Below are 21,111 nucleotides of genomic sequence, written 5' to 3'. Positions count from 1 at the left end.
GGTGTATAGGCAAGTTGGAATCTGTATTTCACCAAAGTTAAATTTTTGGTGTATAGGCAAGATTCAACTGCTGGGAAAACTTATCTCCTTCTAGTACCAGATAAGAAGGCCATCATTTTATCAACTAGACTCTGCTTCCTGCAGTACTCTTTCCTGCACATTTTGCTCAGATTCACCACCTCAATAAAGGCTGAGTTAGTAAATTCAAACAGATTAATCACATCCTTCAGTTTTTTTTAAAAAATATTTTTATTGTCAATATTTATTTATTGGATAGAAACAGCCAGAAATTGAGAGGGAAGGGGGTGATAGAGAGAGGGAGACAGAGAGACACCTGCAACACTGCTTCACCACTTGCAAAGCTTTCTTCCTGCAGGTGGGGACCAGGGGCTTGAACCCAGGTCCTTGTGCACTGTAACATGTGTGTTCAACCAGGTTTGCCACCACCTGGCACCCCTCCCCCCCATTTTTAAAGAAACTTGAGTTTTGATAACTACAAGACATCATGGGGGAATCTCCCCCAAATATTCCTTTTTAAGGAAGGTCTTTCTGAGGAGTAAATTCCAAGAACTAAAATACAAACAAAAATTTAGTTCTCAGGTCATGTTCCTTCATGAATCCAATTCATGTACAAATGCAGTATACATAGAAGAGATTGTATCCAGAGTTCTTATTGCTGGCATCTCTCCTGTGGCTTGAGGTACACTGATGAAGGTGGTTTCTAGCCAGTCTTCTAGTGATAAAAAGCTTCACCATCAAAAATAAAAAATAATTTTTTAATGAGAGAATACTAATGAAAATTTTTCCAGAAGCTGTAGTAGTATGCATTTCTTTCTGCTTTTCAATGCACTAAGTTTATCAATTATTATCTTTAAATAATCACTTTTTCCATCTTATTCATTGTATTTGGACAGTTTTAACCTTGGAATAATGTTCATAGACTGAAGTTCCTGGAAGAGCAGCTTGCAGGCATATGGAATTCGGAGGGAAGACACATGGCATGACGATTTGCAATAGTGGCACCTGAAACCCAAATCAGCATGTTTTAATTAGAAAGACAACCATAAAGAAATGAAGGCCCACATGTAAGAATGAGAGTTCCTTTACAAGGTGCTATCATTACCACTCAATCACACAATGTTTGGTCACACTACCAAATGTGTACATATTACCATGGAGTGATGGAGTGTCTAGAAAGCTGGACTTCAGAGCATGAGGTCCCAAGTTTGATCCCTGGTACCACATGTGCCCAGGTGACACTCTGGTTCTCACTTTTCTTTTTTAAAAAGTAAGTAATGGGGTCCAGGTGGTGGTACACACAGCTGAGTGACATGTTATAATGACAAGGACCTGAGTTCAAGCTCCTGGTCTCTACCTGCAAGGGGAAAGCTTCACGAGTGGTAAAAGCATTGTTGTCAGTGTCTCTTATTTCTTTCTCTCACTCTCTCTTCCCTTTCCTTCTCAACTTCTACATCTAGCCAATAAATAAGAGTAAAATTAAAAAATAATGGTTATGCACAACACCCTCGTGCCTGAGGCTCCTAGGTTCTAGGTTCATTCTCCAGCACCACCATAGCCAGAGCTGAGCAGTGCCCTAGGATGTGTCTGTTTCTCTCCTCTTTCTCTATATCTCTCTCATTAAAAAAAAAAAATTAAAAAGAAATAAATTAAAATATGGGGAGGGTAGATAGCATAATGGTTATGCAAAGAGACTCTAATGCCTGAGGTTCCGAAGTTCCAGGTTCTATCCCATGCACTATCATAAGCCAGAGCTCAGCAGTGCTCTGGTGTTTCTGTCTTTCTCTCTCAAAAATAAAATATATATATAAAAATAGAATTAAAAAAATTTATTTTGGCCACCAGGGTTATCCCTGAGGCTCATGACTGCATGATTCCATAGCTGCTGATAAACATACCAGTCCTCAAATCCTCAAATAAAGTCTTTTTCTTTCTTTCTTTTTTTTTTTTTACAAGAGCACTGCTCAGCTCTGGCTTATGGTAGTGCGGGGGACTGAACCTGGGACTTTGGAGTCTCAGGCATGAGAGTCTCTTTGCATAACCATTATGCTATCTACCCTCTGCCCAAATAAAGTCTTTTTAAAAATGTACATATGTCTGGGAGTCAGGTGGTAGCGCAGCGGATTAAACGCAGGTGGCACTAAGTGCAAGGACCAGTTAAGGGTCCTGGTTCAAGCCCCCAGATCCCCACCTGTAGGGGGGTCGCTTCACAGGCAGTGAAGCAGGTCTGCAGGTGTCTATCTTTCTCTCCCCGTCTCTGTCTTCCCCTCCTCTCTCCATTTCTGTTCTATCCAACAACGACAAAATCAACAACAACAATAGTAACTGCAACAATAAAAAACAGTAAGAGCAACAAAAGGGAATAAATAAATAAATAAATATTTTTAAAAAAGAAAAAAATGTATATATGTCCCTCAAACTAAAAGCATCATCCCAAGGGGAAAAAAAAAATAATACCACTCTTCATTTTAAAAGCATAGAATTTGAATTAGTTACCACCATATTTCTAGACCTTCCTCCTTGAAATGTAAAACATCTGTCAATACTTACTTTGAATCAGTCCCAGAAATCTGAACCATCTGAAAGTTACCGAGATTTAAACTTTTCATTGTTAAATGCATTTTAAACTGACTCAATTAATCACCGTGTATTTAACTACGATTTATCAATTTACTAAATTAACACACTATTCTAGGTAAGATGCCAACAATTATAATTTTGTTTCTGTAGCTGAGTCTAATAAAAGATTTTCATATAGGAAGGTGTCATCCAATCATATGCAACTTATTTTTCTATTACTCTTTCTTTTTAAAACCCTTTACTGAGTAAACATCACCTCTTCCTTTCTACGCAACCATCCTCCTCCTCCTCCACCACAGAAGATCCAGTGTCTTTGAAGCTTGGTTATTTATTTCTATTAGTTTTAGAAGCTATTATGATTATAATGTGTTCTTTCTAATGAAAACTAAGAAACCTCTGTGTGTGTGTGTTTCATTTTAATCCTTTCATAGTCTGCATTTCTAAACCACATACTTGTTATTCCAATAGAATTTTATTTTTTTCTTCCTCCAGGAAGAGCTAAGGAATTGAACCTAAGACTTAAAGACTTAAACAGTGATTACAAATGAAGAAGTGTCTCTCAGGAGAAAACACACAATTCTCTCAGGTTTCAGACCAGAATTAGCACCTCAGCCTCCCCCTCAAGAATCTGGGACTGAGGGAGAATTGTTACTTAGTATAGATCCTGAAGATTTATAAAGTAAAGATAAAGATCCTCTCAGCTGATGAGTGAGAGGTGGGGAGTTAAAGGATGTGGATGAGGACAAGAATAGCTGAGGCTTTAAAAATTCCTTGTTAAGGGGTTGTGTGGTGGTGAACCTGGTTGAGCACACATATTACAATATGCAAGGACCTAGGTTTGAGCCCCCAGTCCCCACCTGCAGAGGGCAAGCTCTGCAAGTGGTGAAGTAGGGCTACAGGTATCTCTGTCTCTCTTCCTCTGTCTCCACTTCCCTCTCAATTTCTAGTTGTCTCTATCCAATAAATAAATAAAGATAAAAATAACTTGAATGAAGTAAGACAACATGTGTGAAACATCTAAATATGCACATTATTTGATTAAATAGTCACAAAATTGGAAAAGATACATGCACAATCATGCTCACAGCCACACTTTTTATAACAGCATGAAGCAGAAAACTGCTCAAATGCCCAATAAACAATTGTTTCTGTATGACAGGACATTTGCACAGACAAATACTATGCTGTCATTAAATGTGATGATGCAGACCCACATTTAATGAAATGTAAAGTGTCCAGGATGCCCTATGAAGGGGGTAGGGGTGGGGAGAAAGCAGCCTTAAATATCGTATGTGTAACAAGGTATTTTTGTGCATAAATACATATATTTATATCTTCTGCTATTATTAGATTCTCCAAAGGGTTAAAATTTTTATCTCTAATATTTTACTGACTTACTTACTGGATAGAGACAGAGAGAAATTTAGAGAAGGGGGAGACAGAGTGGGAGAGAAAGAAATAAGCTACAGCACTGCTTTGCCACTCAGGAATCTCTCCCCCCTGCAGTTGAGAACCAGGGGCTTGAACTTGGGTCTTTGAATACTGTAAGATGTGCACTCTTTCAAGCGTGTCACTCGCTGGCTCCTTATAATAATAATAATACTAAAACAGGAGATGGATGAGAGAAGGCATAATCAGCAAGCAGAGATACACAGATCAACCAAGTCACTAAGATGTTAAAAGTGGTTATCTCTGGGTAGTGAGAAGTAATGTGACTGTTCATAAAAATTTTATTATTATAGAAGAGGAAAAGCATTCAGGCTAAGAAAAAGTGGTGAGTAGATACTGACTTTCTTGAGGGGAAGAATAAACCCTTATAGACCCATAAGGGGTCTATAAGGTCTACCAGGGGGACTCACACTATAGAGTACTTGATTCCATCAACAATAATTGTAGAAACATGGTAAGTTATCTTTTCTTACTGATTCTCCTGTATAGTACATTCATTACCTATGACTTCAATCCAAGCTAATCTATTTAAAATTTCCATATGTTCTTATTTATTTATTAAACAGTTATTTATTTATTTAATTAATTTATTCATTCATTCATGAGAAACATAGAAGGAGAGAGAAAGAGCCAGACATCACTCTGGTACATGTGCTGTGGGGATTTAACTGAGGACCTCATGCTTGAGAGTCCGATGCTTTGTTCACTGTACCACCTCCTGGACCACATGTTCTTATTTACAATCCATAAAGTACCCTAATATTCTCTACTACTACTACTACTACTACTATTTTTCTTCTATTTAAAATGGTTTTATGTAGCTGGGTGGTGGTGCACTCAATGGAATGCACGTTACAATGCTCAAAGACCCAAGTTTGAATCCCTATCACAGCTGTAGGGGGGGAGCTTCATAAACAGTGAAACAGTGCTGCAGATGTCTCTCTTCCTTTCACTCTCAATTTCAGTCTCTAATAAATAAATAAATATGTTTAAAAAATGGTTACACATATACAATAAAATAAACTGATTTTTAAAGACAAAGGCAGCAAAACAAAACAAAACAAAAAAAGGAAGATGTAATTTCACATGAGAAGTGATTTTCCAGTAAACATAATCTATGAGCTAATTATCTTAATACGGATTTTCTTTTCTCTAGTTTTCCTTTTTGGACCTCTTTTTTTTGTGACTTATGTGCTTCATGTCTTCTGAAACAACGGTCTTGCTGTAAATATCCCCATAGCAATGCCTTACTAATGTGCAAATCACCAACAAAAGGCCAGTTTCAAGGTTCTGAACAACTCTAATTACTCAGCCTCCATTGTACTGTTCATTAAAGAGCTACTTCCTCCAACAAGCTCCCTCCCACACAACTCAGTACACATCATCAGGTAACGATTGAAAAATGACAGCATCATTATGTTACTCTGCCAGCAAGTACAGCATACAAGGAGGCTGCTAGACTACCAGACTGGATTAGGATTTCTTTCTGTTGGCAACAAGGGCATAAGTAGGTCACTCAAAATTAGACATATAGTATGCCCAGGTCTATATAATTACAGTAAGGGTCTTTAAGTGTGTAACCTGATTTAGTCCTTTTTCAAAGGATTTCAAATATAATACATATTGGACATGTGAGCTTCAGATTCAGGCATGGTTATCAGATGATCTCAAATCAGACAGAAATGAAGCAGTAACAGACTAAGGCTAAGATTAATTACTGCTTACTTTACTTTGCCTGAGTATTCAGCAGAGAAGAGAGGAAGGTATTCTAAGAGCATGGGTGAGAATATGATTTACTGCTGCTTTTTTTTCTTTTCTTTCTTTCTTTTTTTTTCCATTTCTTCTTTTCACTCTTTAATTTTGAGGAAGCAGAAAGGAAGAGAATACATGAAGGATGGATAAAGCAAAACACTTTTGAAGTTTTTGAAACCTCTTTTTTTTTTTTAAATAGAAAGACTCTTTTGCACTGTCTTCCCAAAATAAATTACTTAAAAAATCATGCACCAATGGAACTAAGTACCATGCATTTTATTTTTTCTTTCTTTATTTTTTACCAGCTCTGGAGTGTGGTGGTGCAGGGGATTAAACCTGCATCTTTGGACCCTCAGGCATGAGAGTCTCTTTACATAACTATTATGCTATCTACCCCTGCTCCACACATCTTCTTATAAACTATTTATTTTACTGCACAACTAAAACTATGAAAATCAAGATATATATATATATATATATATATATATATATATATATATATATATATAGTCTTCAGGGTTATTGCTGGGGCTTGGTGCCTGCACCACAAATCCACTGCTCCTGAAGGCCATTTTTGTTGCCCTAGTTGTTATTGTTCTTATTGCTGCCATTGTTGTTGGATAGAACAGAGAGAAATGGAGAGAGGAGGGGAAGTCAGAGAGTGGGAAAGAAACACAGACACCTGCAGACCTGCTTCACCACCTGTGAAGCGACCCCCCTGCAGGTGGGCAGCTGGGAGCATGAACAAGGATCTTTGCACCAATCCTTGAGGATAATGAAACATGGTAATGATGATGAAACATGGTAAGCTATCTTTTCTTACTGATTCCCCTGTCTAGTACATTCATTACCTATAAATTCAATCCAAACTAATCTATTTAAAATTTCCGTATGTTCTTACTTATAATCCAGAAAGTACATGTGCACTTATTTAACCCACTGTGCTACCGGCCAGGCCACAAATATTTCTTTTTTTTACAAGAGCACTGCCCAGCTCTGGTTTATGGTGGTGCTGGGCACTGAACGTGGGATCCCAAGAACTTCGGGCATGAAGTATTTTTACATAATCATTATATTGTCTCCCCATATGAAGTTCAATACATGTGTCTCTTCTCTAGCTCCCTCTCAATTACTCTGTCACAATCCAAAATAAATAAATAAATAAACAATAGTTCTGTTTTGTTTTTTAAAAGAGCCATGCTTGGTGAGAGATCGTCATGCCACCTCTGCAACCTTATGAAAATATTGAACTGCAAAAGATTATTTCTGATGTTGATTTAAAAAATGAAATGATGGGGCTGGGTGGTGATGAACCTGATTGAACGCATGTTACAATGTACAAGGACCCGGGTTCAAGCCCCCAGTCCCCACCTGCAGGGGGAAAGCTTTGTAAGTGGTGAAGCAGTGCTGCAAGTATCTCTCTGCCTCTCTCCCTCTCTATTACCCCCTTCCCTCTCGATTTTTGGCTCTATCAATAAAGATAAAAGTTTTTAAAAATGAAATGATTTCTTCACAGGCCTTATCAACTATCCTACACTAAAAATCACAACACAATTGGCTAAAAGATTTAGCTATTTAACTAGTATAATATACACTATGTTTTAAGAATTTACCTGACTTTTAAAAAAATCTTTTTAATTTAATTTATTTATTATTGGGTAGAGACAGAGAGAAACTGAGAGGGGAGGGGGAGGTAGAGAGGGAGAGAAAAAGAGAGACATCTGCAGCCCTGCTTCACCACTTGTGAAGCTTTCCTCCTGCAGGTGGGGACCAGGGCTTTGAACGTGGATCCTTGTGCACTGTAATGTGTGTGCTTAAACAGGTATGCCACAACCTGGCCCCCTGACTCTTGATTTATGTTATTCATGACACAGACAAGCAAGGCTCTGGTCTGTGTGTCTGCCTACGTGACTGTTTCTAATGAAAATAAATAAATGTCCAGTGGAGAAGTAGTTACAGAAGCCAGACCTCCCACCTTCTGCACTCCATAAAAATCTTTGGTTCATACTCCCAGAGGGATAAAAAATAGGGAACCAGGAGTGGGGTGGTAGCGCAGCGGGTTAAGTGCACATGGTACAAAGCGCAAGGACCAGAGTAAGCATCCTGGTTCGAGCCCCCGGTTCCCCAAGTGCTGGGGAGTCGCTTCACAGGCGGTGAAGCAGGTCTGCAGGTGTCTAGCTTTCTCTCCCCTTTTTGTCTCCCCCTCCTCTCTCCGTGTCTCCCTGTCCTATCCAGTGATGACATCAATAACAATGATGACATCAATAACAATGACAACAATAACTACAACAACAAAACATGGGCAACAAAAGGGAAAATAAGTATTAAAAAAAAAACTTAAATAGGGAATTTTCCACTAGAGAGGAGGGTATATGGAACTCTGGTCGTGGGAACTGTACTCCTTTTATCTCACAATCTTGTAGATTGCTATTAAATCACTAATGATGATGATGATGATGATAATAATAATAGATTTGTTAAAAAGAAGTTGGTCCATGAATACTCTAAACCCTGGCAATGCAGGCTCCTCTGGACCTACTTATATCCTGTGGGAGATGGGATCTCCCTTGGAAAAATGGACAAGTGAGAAAGATAGGGGAATTGAGGCTATTTCCCATTTCTGCAGCATTTATTTTAGACTGTTTAACTTTATTTCTGACATGAGTAGAGACTGAGAAACTTATAGGCCTTCTCAACTACCAGGGTATGTCAGGAATCTGGCTCATGATGCACTTAAGTCCCAAAGAACTTTTTGTTCTTTGATAAGAGAGTGGAACCATTATAAGTAGGATAGTTGCTCTAAAGAAAAAATATGCCACATTGCTTAAGTTGACCTTTGAGTATTAAACTTTAGACCGAAATTACAAACCTTCTGAATTACATAATTTATTAATGATTCTCCATAAACTGGGTCAGTATCATTTAACAATTACTTTTAAAAAATATATTTATTTATTCCCTTTTGTTGCCCTTATTGTTTTATTGTTGTAGTTATTATTGTTGTTATTGATGTCATTGTTGTTGGATAGGACAGAGAGAAATGGAGAGAGAAGGGGAAGACAGAGGGGGAGAGAAAGACAGACACCTGCAGACCTGCTTCACCGCCTGTGAAGCAACTCCCCTGCAGGTGAGGAGCCGGGGGCTCAAACCAGGATCCTTATACCGAACAATTACTTTTTTATAAAGGACCAACCAGTTCCCACAGGAATCAATAAAACAGAAAGTAATTAGGATACATAAAAAGATAACCTCCCTTTGAACAGCTGCTTAACTGTCTTATTCACCACTATATTTTCAGAGTCTGCTACATGTCATTTACTGTTCAAGTGCAAAACACCTTATGAGAGCAAGAACACAAATCAGGGTACCAAGTTCTGGTCCTTTCTCTGTCACCAACTTGCTACAGGATCTCAAGCAATGTACCTGCCTCACTGAGTCTGACGTTACACATGTGACAGGTTTCTCAGACATATTTTTAGTTGTAAAATACTGTAGTTCCAATAGCCAATAGTGACTTTCACTAGCATATTTATAGATGAATAGTGTTATAATAGATCCTAAGAAGGGGCTGGGTAGTAGCACATCTGGATGAGTGGCACATTTTACCATGTGCAAGGACCTAGGTTAAAGCCCCTGCTCCCCACCTGCAAGGATGAAGCTTTCTAAATAGTGAATTAGTACTGCAGGTATCTTTCTATCTCTCTATCTCCCTCTTTCCTCTCAACTTCTTTCTCTATCCAATGAATAAAGTATTTAAAAATAATACTGACATAATATTAAAGATAAGGCAAAGCATATACTCATTGGAATGTAAATTCTACCAGTGTTAGAAAGCATAAACATGTACATATAGGATCTCTAATTTGAATGCATGAATGGGGGTTGTTGGAGAATATGTCTGCACGACCTAGAACAAATTCTCCAGTTGTGCTTTAAGAGGTAAGGGGTGGTATCAGAGACATATGGTATTCACTTACCAGCCGGAATATCCCAGAAGTCCACACTGCCCACAGACATCAACCTCAAAGGCATCACTTGAAATCATTAATCTCTCTAGTAAAAGCATACTGGCTCCATAACCAATTAAACAGTCACGTTCCATCTCTCCAAGACGTAAACCACCATCGCGTGATCGACCTTCAGTGGGCTGTCTTTGAAACAAGTCAGACAAATGTGTTGTTATTATCTTAAACAAAGAAGCAGTATTACATGGTTAAGAGCACAAGGGGCCAAACAGGGCTCACTTGGATTTAAACAACTTACAAGACAGTAACCTTAAGTATGTTACTCTGACTCTCAGCCTCATTTGTAAAATGTATGGAAGGTCATTTATCACAGACTTTTTAATGAGAGAGATGGCTCAAATACTAGTGATTACTATATTTATTATTAAATGAAAATTAAGGACCACTTCCCAGGTATGATACCCCACAATGTCTTCAAACACTGTCAAATGATTCCTGGTTAGCAAAATTATTCTGGCCGAGAGACACTGCCCTACACAGTGCTGCTCCAACTGGAAGATGTAGTATTATGAATAAGTAAAACACAGTTATTTCTAATTCTCTTTTCCAATGATTATACCCATTCATCAGCACACAGGCACTGTGCTAGGAAATCTGGCAACACTGGAGTATAGGATGCACATGGACTTTAATGCCCCTAAACTTATTCAAATAAGCATATAAGTACAGGTGTCTTCTGCATCAATAACATGTTTTAGAACATGGCAGTTGTGGCTTGGGCTATCTAACACATGCATGTATTTTTTGTGTATATATGGGAGCAGGAATATTGGTGCACAGGTATGTACAACCATCAACTTTCTTATATATGAAGCTTTTTTAAAAAGGGCCATATTCCCAAACCAGTGCACAGCAAACAACCTTGAGACTACAGGGGAAACCTCTAGTGAGTCTACTTATGTGGCTATGAAATGACCTTTTTCTTTATGTTCTCACCAGGGCTTCATTTCTCTAGGCTGACTTTTTCAGACAGAAGCGGGGAGAGGGAGAGAGAGAGAGGAGAGAGAAGAGAGACAGTGAGGAAAGATGCCACAGTAGTGAAGCTTCCTCTAGTCTGGTAGAGGTTAGGCTTGACCCTGGGTCATGCTCAGGATAAGAGCAGAAGCACTATCCATGTGAGCTATTTGGTAACTCCCAATGACCTTTAATTGGATGCTATTTCTTCATATTAATTAGACAAATAGGATGGATTTTGATACTTAAAACCCCATTTTACAAGAAAAGAGAAATTTCACTGACTCTACTTAATGCTCTGCCTATGCAAAGTAGACTTGATTGCACTATATTTTCTTGTTATAAATGCTATTCTCTTACCTTGTAAGGACAGCTCGTGGTCCCCGGGCCCGAGCATGCATCTTATCCAGCACCATGTGCTTCAGTTTCTGGTAGTACACAGGGCCAAAATAGATATACGCTTCTAAGGGCTCCCTGAAAGAAAAGTGATACTTTTGGATTAAGAAACTATGTTTGGTTTAATAAGAGACAACTATTTCTAGGATCCATCACTAGTCCTTATTTGTTTATGAATAGGTTCAGAATTGAGGAGGTACAAATGGTTATCAGTGAATGAAAAGGCCAGATCTGACAACTTATACGTATCAAGAATGTATTAAAAGATAAAAAATAAGAATATGGGGCCAGGCAGTAGCATAGTGGGTTAAGCGCAAATGGCGCAAAGCTCAAGGATTGGGGGTTGGGTGGTAGTGCAGTGGGTTAAGCGCACATGGCACAAAGGGCAAGGACAGGCGCAAGGATCCTGGTTCGAGCCCCTGGCTCCCCACCTGCAGGGGAGTTGCTTCACAGGTGGTAACGCAGGTCTGCAGGTGTCTGTCTTTCTCTCCCCTTGCTGTCTTCCCCATCTCTCTCTCTCACTGTCCTGTCCAACAACATCAATGACAACAATAATAGTAATAATCACGGCAAGATGGAGCAGCAAAGGCAGCAAAAGGGGGAAAAAGTAGCCTCCAGGAGCAGTGGATTCATGGTGGAGGCACCCAGCCCCAGCAACGACCCTGGAGGCCAAAAAAAAAAAAAAAAATACAAAACAACTCAAGGATCAATGCAAAGATCCTGGTTCAAGCCCCTAGCTGCCCACCTGCAGGGGGGGTCACTTCACAAGCGGTGAAGTAGGTCTGTCTATCTTTTTCTCCCCTTCTGACTTCCCCTCCTCTCTCCATTTCTCAGTCCTATCCAACAACAACAACAGCAATGGCAACAATGACAACAATGCCAACAAAATGGGAAAAATGGCCTCCAGGAGCAGTGGATTCGCAGTGTAGGCACCCAGACCCAGCGATAACCCTTGAGGCAAAAAGAAGGTAAATATCCCATGAAATAGTGTATACAGCAGTCTTTTCTTCACTTCTGGTCAAGTCGCCATCCTTTCCTGGCCTAGGCTATCACAGAATCTTTTAGCTGATTGCTCTATTTTTTTTTTTTTTTCTGTACTCTTTAATTCTTCCTTACCCTACCCTTGCCCTCAACAATCAATTTTTCACGTAGCAAGCTAGGGAAATTCCTTCTAAATGACAGCAGATCATTCATCTGCTCTAAATTCCCAGACTTCCCATCAAATTCATAATCTGCATTATTCAAATTTTTATCATAGCCATAAGGCCTAACATGATATGCTATATTTCCTATTCTTCCCTGTCACTTACTCTACTCTGGAGGTAATGATTTTCCAAATGAAGCAAACCTGTTCCTGCCTCAGGGCTATTGCACTTACTCTTTCCTCTGCCTGAAACATTCTTCTACCATGTAGTCACAAGGCTGTCAAACCTTTTACTTCTTCAGAGAAACTTTCCTTGATTCCCTTTATCAAAGAAGTAGTCTGCCTATCCTAGTGCTGTCTCAACACTTCCCATGGTTTTATTTTCTTCAGAGCACTATTTTTCTGCTTATGGGCTATCTTTCTCTTGTAAGAAGTAAATGCCATAGACACTTTGTCTCCTCCGTCACTATCACTGTGGATCCAGTACTAACAGTCCTGCCTATGCTTAACTGGTGCTCAGTGAATGTCTGTTACAGAAATAACTTCATGAATTTTCAATAGAAACTGTATTAAGACTTCTAAAAAGTGAGGATGTTAGTGTTTGTTTTTTTTTTAACAGAAGAAATCTGTTTTTATTAATTTAGTCTGGAATAAGAACCAAGGGAGCAAGCAAATTGTATTTTTTCTGCTTTGTATTTTCCTTCCTAAAGGGAAATGAAGCATCTACCATGTATGATTTAATCCATAGTTTAATCCACATAATGCCCCAGTGAGGGAGATACTATCTTTTCTATTTGTAAAAGATCTTTTTTTGTAAAAGAGGGTGAGAGAGAATGAAAGCATTGCTCTGTTAAGTGCAATGCTGTGGAATGAACTAGGGACTTCATGCTGAATACTTCAATGCGTCATATCCACCTATGCCACCTCCCAGGCCACTTTCCCAATTTTTAAAGAAGAAAAAGGCAGAGAAAACCCCAGAGGTTAAATAAGAGCTGGTAAGTGGTGCTTCCCCTGCAGCACTAGTTGGTCTTTCAGTATATCTGAGTCATGGCATGAAGTAGAAATGGAGAGAGCAAAGGAAGCCATTCACATGGCAGAGAGACACATAAAACTGTTTGGCCCCTGCTTGCTTCGTATACTTTAGCATATCCCAAAGATTTTCTTGTAGCTATCAAATCATTCTGTTGGCTCAAGCACAACCAGAGTTTTAGAAAATGCCCAGTGAGGTGAAATGCAAAATGAACTGGGTGCCAGAAGATACTATTTTTGACCCAGTTCTGTCATATGACCTCTTTACCTCCTGTTCTTTCCAGATCAAATAATGATATAATTCCTCCACACTATGATCGCTCCTAGTAGAATTTATGGAATTGTGTATCCAATACCATCCCATGATCAATGCCATCCCATGATCAAGATCCATATATAATATTTCTTCCTATTGTGCTCAAGAATGTCAAATGAAATGAAAGCTAATGTGTAATGGTGTTTGCAAGCAAATCAACTATGCAATTTTTCAGGATAAACGAGTATTTCTCAAAATTTGTCATTGAGATTAAAAAAAAAAACTTTTTGGGGACCCGAGGAAGGGTGCACAGACATAGCTATATCTAGTAATAGAACATAATCAATTCAAATATTCAAATCTTTCAGTAAAATTGTGTTCAGAGAGGTCCAACAAAGTGATTCATTATTTTGTATTTTTCTGGTCAATATCTGTATCATTAGTGAACAGAGAAGTAAAGACAATCAGTTCAGTAATGAATGTGGTTTTAAAACGGAACTTAGATATGTTATGGGCTCATTTTTGAAATGCATCATTTCTGAAATATAATTTATTGGTTTTCTAAATTTGAATTTCCTTTTTCTATCCAGTTTTATTAATATTTAATTGAAATAGTTACATGTTTAAAATGTACAAAATACTGCTTCAATATATTTACATGTTACAAAATTATTACTTTCTTTCCTGTAATGTGATTTTCTATAACATCTAATGTATGATCCATCTAAAGAAATCCAAATTATTTGTCTGGCTAGGTGATCTTAGAAATGCTTATTATTATTTTTTTTTGCCTCCAGGGTTACTGCTGGGGCTCAGTGCCTGCACTACGAATCCACTGCTCCTGGAGGCCATTGTTTTCTTACTGTTGTTGTCGCTGTTGTTATTATTGTTCCTGCTGTTGTTACTGAATAGGACAGAGAGTAATTGAGAGAGGAGGGGAAGACACGGGAAGAGAAAGACAGACACTGCAGACCTGCTTCACCGCTTGTGTGAGCCCCCTGCAGCTGGGGAGCCAGGGGCTCAGACCAGGATCTTAGCGCCAGTCTTTGAGCTTTACACTTGAGTTTCCGCCCAGCCCCTAGAAAGTGCTTAATTTTTTTAAAAAAATATTTTATTTATTTACTCACGAGAAAGATCAGAAGAGAGAGAGGAAGAACCAGACTTTATCCACTGGACCATCACACTTAATATTTTTTAACAGATACAGAGTAAGTCATTTTTTAAAAAAAATTATTTATTTTTTATTCCCTTTTGTTGCCCTTGTTGTTTTATTGTTGTAGTTATTGTCATCATTGTTGGATAGGACAGAGAGAAATGGAGAGAGGAGGGGAAGACAGAGAGGGGGAGAGAGAAAGATAGACACCTGCAGACCTGCTTCACCGCTTGTGAAGCAACTCCCCTGCAGGTGGGGATCCAGCAGCTTGAACTGGAATCCTTGCCAGTCCTTGCACTTTGCACCATGTGAGCTTAACCCGCTGTGCTACCCCCGACTCTCAGAGTAAGTCATTTTAATCACACTGGATGATAGCCTATCTGTAGCACTAAAACTAAGCTGCGTATTTACAAGCTTTCATGTCGAGTTTTACTTGTGTTCACATAGTTTAGAATTTCAGATAAACAGAATACTATAGCTCAGTGTTTCATCTGCCACAAAATAGATGTGTCTTTATTTAAGCAACCAATTTAATCCTTTAAAACCACATAAGGGGGCCAGTTGGTGGCACACCTGGTAGAGTGAACATAGTACACTGTGCAAGGATCTGAGTTCAAGTCCCTGGTCCTCACCTGTAGGGGCAAGCTTCACCAGTGGTGAACCAGGTCTCTCTTTGTGTGTGTGCCTCTCTCTCACTCTCTCCCTACCTTTCCCTTCCCTATCAACTTTTCTCTCCAATAAATAAATATTTTTAAATAAAATATTTATTTCCTTTTGTTGCCCTGTTTTATTGTAGTAGTCGTTGTTAGATAGGACAGAGAGCAATGGGGAGAGATGGGGAAGACAGAGAGGGGGAGAGAAAGACAGACACCTGCAGACCTGCTTCACCTCCTGTGAAGCGACTCCCCAGCAGGTGGAGAGCCAGGGGCTCGAACTAGGATCCTTATGTCAGTCCTTGTGCTTTGCGCCACGTGCGCTAACCCGCTGTGCTACCACCCAACTCCCAAATAAATATTTTTTTAATAAAACCACATAAGAATTAAGTTTCAAAACTTTACCATTCATGATAATTTCAGGAATCTCTCCTTCCCCCAGGGTTAACAGAAAGGCCCAGCCTTCTGTCTGTGTGACCTGCTCTTTCCCTTCTCCTGCCTGATTTCAGGGCACAACTGGTATTTCTTTATTTCTTTGGCCTCTTCCAGTTACCTAAACTTACAAAGATCTTTCCCTAAAAGCAAAGCATTCTTCACATCTCTTTTCTCTTCCCCCACCCTGTCCTAGTCTTATTGAGATTTATTGGCATATGACATTGTATATGATTAAAATGTACAACATATTATAATACACTTATATTACCAAGTGATCACCACCACAGTGTTAGTTAATAACTCTAATATAAAAATGGATTTTCTTATACTAGGTTTCTTAAAGGAGTAAAGCTGTGTGTCATCAGAGCTCTTAGTTCTTTTCCTAGTAAAAACTGTATTTTCTCTTTAAAGCTTATAAGTCACACACTTACCCTGTGATGCCAGATGTAACATAGTCTTTTCCCAAGTAGTTATAACCATGACGAACAAGGTCTTCACATACATCCTTCACTTTACTGCCTCCAAATGCAGTACCATAGTGGAATCTGCCGTCAAGCACACCAGCTTTACCAGCCAACAGCTCAATTAACTTTCCCACCTGTGAGATTTAAATAAATTAAACAAGTGCCTTCCTGTGGCATGGGAATTCTGCTTGCTTATTTAGCTCTGCCCAATTTCCACAAAAGATTATGAGACTACCATGATTAGTAATAATGATAAACAGCAGCTCTTACATGTATTACTTTCTTGTGTGACAGACTTTGGGGGGAAAAAAAACAACAAAAAACCTTGACATATATGATCTAAGTTTATACCTCTCAAATACCCCCAGAGGTAGTTATCATTATTTCTCTTGCTTGACATACAAGGAAACTGAAGTACACAGAGATCAAACAACTCTAAGTCATACAGTAGATCAGGGATGGAGTCAGGTTTACCAATAAGCCACAGAAAGGGAGCTATGTCAGGCTAAATATACGGTTCTGTGCTGAGGGGCAAGATCATCACTCAAAAGACTGCTCTTAAAGGAAAGTACACAGTTGCTATGCATTCCCACTGTAGAAAGCAGCCCAGAATCGTCATGGGCTCCAAACCTGCTTAGTGGACCCTTCCTGAAACAAGTTTCAGGGTCTTGCAACCTCCATTCATCACAAGCCAGCCGCCCCCACTGACCGTCATTCGTGATGGGAAGCCATGTGGGTTCATTATGATGTCTGGACAAATGCCAGAATCACAAAATGGCATATCTTCCTGAGGGACGATCAAGCCACAAACACCTGGGGAAAAGAAAATTCATAGCATGTAAAGCACATTGGCAGTACTTAATTGGGATCTTCTGCTGCTATCTTTGTTTCCTTAACTCTAGAATCTTCCTTGTGGTCTCTAACAAATCAAAAAATGATCTCTACTAGTCCTCCTTGATGAATAGTTAAAAAAAAAAAAGCTGTTCTTCAGAAAGGCATTGCAGTTTGTGGACTGGCCTGCTGGTATGACACACAATAGTGCTGTCAGGCCCCAACTTCTCTTGCTTCAGAGACTGAGGAACAGCGACTCCACTGGGCCCTGACCCTGTCAGCATCCCTGAGCTTCAAGTCAGTATCAACTTTGTTACTCATCAACCATTTGGCGATCTGTTACATAATGTGCCCAAGTCTTTGGAATTCAATCCCTCTGACCACAAACAGAATTGAATGAACAAGGTGTCTTTAAATTGCAGTTAAAAAAGAAAAATATAAGAAGTGCTTGTCTATGGCTGATGTGCTAACAGTTCCACATACTGGCTGTGTAGTGCTGGCTGGCTGACTGATTTCAGCCAGGAGTCTTTGGCCAAGCTTAAAATGCTCAAGGAATTATAATTCCTATAGCTTATAATACATTAGAAAAGTGATCTTTGATTGAAGCTGTAAAGTTAAAACAGAAAAATAAAAGCCAAATCATTCTTGGGTGCGGGGAGGCTAGAATTAGAACTGGAATTCTAAGAATGAAAACAGAAGAAAGCAAAAACCTACCAACTCTATACACATTAACAGTCTCTTAAATAAAGTGTTCTTTATTACTATCTTAATGTCATTCTAACTTTTAGAGGATTTTGTTGCTTAAATTGTTATCTATTTCTCCTATTTTTTTTTCTTGGCAGAAGGGGTAGAATTTAAACTGTTAACAACAATCTACATAAATTAGAATCAGAAAACTAATGAACAATGGCATTTGGTCCAAGAGAAAATGCTTTTATATTTAGCAAGATAAGATTGTATATTTAAAATTGCCAACTGTCTATACCTATTAAAAAGAAACTACTATCAAAGTAAAAGACTTTGGGGCGGGTGGGGAGAGAGTTCTGGTCCTGGAACATGGTAGCAGAGGACCTAGTGGGGGCTGTATTGTTATATGGAAAACTGAGAAATGTTATGCATATACAAACTATTGCATTTACTATCAACTATAAAACATTAATCCCACAATAAAGAAATAAAAAAAGAAACTTCTACTGTCAAAAGAAAATTTTCATTCTTCAGTTTGCATACTGCTTAAATTCTCAAACTATTCTACAGTTTTTTGTGATGTCCTTTAATCACCAAGAGAACCAAGGTAAAAAGAACGCCATTTGCTTATTTAACATAGTAGCATTCTAATTTCTTATAGATACCAACAATATGGTAAAGTAAATAAGTTTGTGGAGTTGAATTCTAGAGCATGTAAGTACCATAACTGCCTTTTGGGTTGATGATAAATGGTTTAATAATAAAGAATGTATGCCTTCCTACTTGTGGACCAGAAACCTTCAGTGCACTTTATTTCATATTCCACTATTATGTGTTAAAATCTAAATCAAGCAGTGTGTGTGACCCTATTTTCTTCCCTCCAAAAATTTTTCCATATTGAAAAGATTTAACAAAACACTAGGGCTACAAAAAAATACATTTAAAGAGGTCAAACTATAATCTAGGAGCACAGAAAATAAATAACATTGTTTAGCAATGATCAAAAAGTTAAAAACAGCCAAATCCTAAAGAAACCAGTCGGACATATCTGGGTGAGAATGCCATTTTGGCTGGTAAGGAGATAGAGGGTTCAGTTGTGTCCATTAAAAATAAAACCAAAGAAAAATCTCAGTACCCCTTCTGCAGCAGTTCTCAGGGGGATGCCAGCGTCTGCACAGGAGGAAGCTGCCTGTCCGACTCCCAACAAGAGAAGGTGCAAGCCAGGAGCAGGAGGTACAGAACTGACCAAGGAAGCATGACATACTTCCACTGAGGGGAGGGTCAGGAGAGACACTTGCATTCTCAGTTTCACTTGACAAGTTTAATCAAGCAAATTTAACTTGATTTTGTTGTTAAAACAAAAGCAATGCTCCTTCTCCTGAAATCTGAATCTCAAGTAACTGCTTGTAATCTGATTAATATTTAGTATTAAGCTGCCATCTGGAGGAAGTTATACTCTTATCAGACCTTTCCTGAAATTGAGTTTAAAAATATATTTTAAGTAACTTTGGGATTTATTTTTTCCATCCCATTATCAGAACTGCTTTGGTTGCATATGAATCAAGGGCACCTGTAAGCCAAAAATTAAATCTTAGCTAACTTAAAATTACTTTAGGCTCTGAAAACCCTTTTATATGCCAAGATGGTTCCCATAGCAGACAGCCCTGTGTTGTTTGTTTTGTGTGAAAGTGAATGATAAAAGATCCATGAAATCGACACAGAAAGCCAGAACAGCAGAAAGAACTGAGGGCTCTCCATCATTGCGGCTTCTACCCTCTGCTGACTTGCAGAACAATGGAAGCTACACATCCAACTGCAGATCTAACACAGCTGTGCATTTCATTAGATGAAGAGCACTAGTGACACAAGTAAATAATTAACTTATTCTGGTCCGCTGACTGTGCTTATGAGACCAGTCATAGCTGACAGATTTTAATACAAGTTAACACAAAGAAGCCATAATGAGCTTAGAAGTTAAAACAAAATATTTAGACAGAATCTGATGATCTCAAATCTCAAATTAGACAGATGATTTTTAAGTTTGTATTTTACTGAATTCATGGGGGGGAGAAGAGTTCTCAATCTTAGAAGCAGATTTTTTTTTTTTTTTTTTTTACAAAAGGTATTTCTTGGTTTCAGAATTATTCAAATAGTTTATCAAAGCAGAAAGGTTTGCTGATTTTCAGATGGGCAAGTAAAGCTGCATTTGCTTTGAGAGCAGGCTTAACATCTCTTTCAATGTTTATATAGGTCTTAGAAGTTATACTTTCCTTTTGTGTGTATTTTAACATGTAAATGATATGCAGTACGCTTCAGTGTGTTAACACTCCCCTGGATCCTTGAAAAGAGCATGGACTACAAATAAACCATATCTAATGGAAGCTGTTGTGGAACAATTACTGATTCATACCTTAAATGCTTACACAGCATTTCAGACTCTAAAATAAAATTTCATCCCCTGCCTCATGCTGGTGTCTCAACCTCATTGTTTATAGCACAACCTCCTGGCAGTGAAATGCAAATACACCAGTTTAACAGGCCCAGGAATATTTAATGTAAGTATAGATGCGAAATGGAAACTAAACCACAGATAATGCTACAGAACTTTTTTTTTAACATGAAAAAATTGACTTTACTAATGAAGTTTTTCAGTTTACAATAAGATCTGATAAAAGAGTTGAAAAACAAGATTAGAAAAGAAAACACAAGTAGAACCTGAAATGGAATTGGAGTATTACACCAAAGTAAAAGAATCTGGGGTGGGTGGGTAGGTGGGGAGAATACAGGTCCATGAAAGATGATGAATGACATAATGGGGGTTGTATTGTTAAATGGGAATCTGGGGAATGTTATGCATGTACAAACTCTTGTATTTACTGTTGAATGTAAAACATTAATTCCCCAATAAAGAAATAAATTATTTAAAAAAAAAAGATCTGATAAAAGAATTAACACTATTGTCTGAGCCCCAAGTCTAAAACATCCTAGGGTTTTTTTAAAACTTTGTTTTATCATTGATTTAGTAATGATCGACAAGTCTGCTGGATAAAAGGGGTACAATTCCACAGAATTCCCACCACCAGAGTTCCACATACTATCCCCTCCCCTGATAGCTTTCCTGTGCTTTATCCCTATGGGAGTATGGACCCAGGATCATTATGAGGTACAGAAGGTGGAAGGTCTGGCTTCACTACAGAACTTTTAACAAATAAAATAAAGAAAATCCAGATCACAAAAGTTAGGGTAGAAAGGTACTTCAGATAACTAGTTAATGAAATATTATCC

General features: G+C 38.4%; 1 protein-coding gene across 1 annotated transcript in view; it reads right to left on the bottom strand.

Moving 5' to 3' along the window:
* Positions 1-218: 218 nt before the first annotated feature.
* Positions 219-21,111, bottom strand: part of POLR3B (RNA polymerase III subunit B) — a 133,685-nt gene continuing 112,792 nt past the window's right edge. Inside the window, exons 24-28 of the mRNA XM_060194341.1 lie at positions 17,018-17,121; positions 16,276-16,442; positions 11,139-11,252; positions 9,777-9,950; positions 219-1,023 (exon numbers count right to left, since the gene is read on the bottom strand). Of these exons, the coding sequence (XP_060050324.1) occupies positions 894-1,023; positions 9,777-9,950; positions 11,139-11,252; positions 16,276-16,442; positions 17,018-17,121 (689 nt within the window). The 3' untranslated portion in view covers positions 219-893. The remainder of the gene's footprint in view (positions 1,024-9,776; positions 9,951-11,138; positions 11,253-16,275; positions 16,443-17,017; positions 17,122-21,111) is intronic.

The sequence above is a fragment of the Erinaceus europaeus genome, chromosome 7, assembly GCF_950295315.1.
Source record: "Erinaceus europaeus chromosome 7, mEriEur2.1, whole genome shotgun sequence".
In the NCBI taxonomy this organism is placed as follows: domain Eukaryota; kingdom Metazoa; phylum Chordata; class Mammalia; order Eulipotyphla; family Erinaceidae; genus Erinaceus; species Erinaceus europaeus.
The sequence above is the reverse complement of the archived record's forward strand: the minus strand, read 5'-3'. Positions and strand labels throughout refer to the sequence as shown.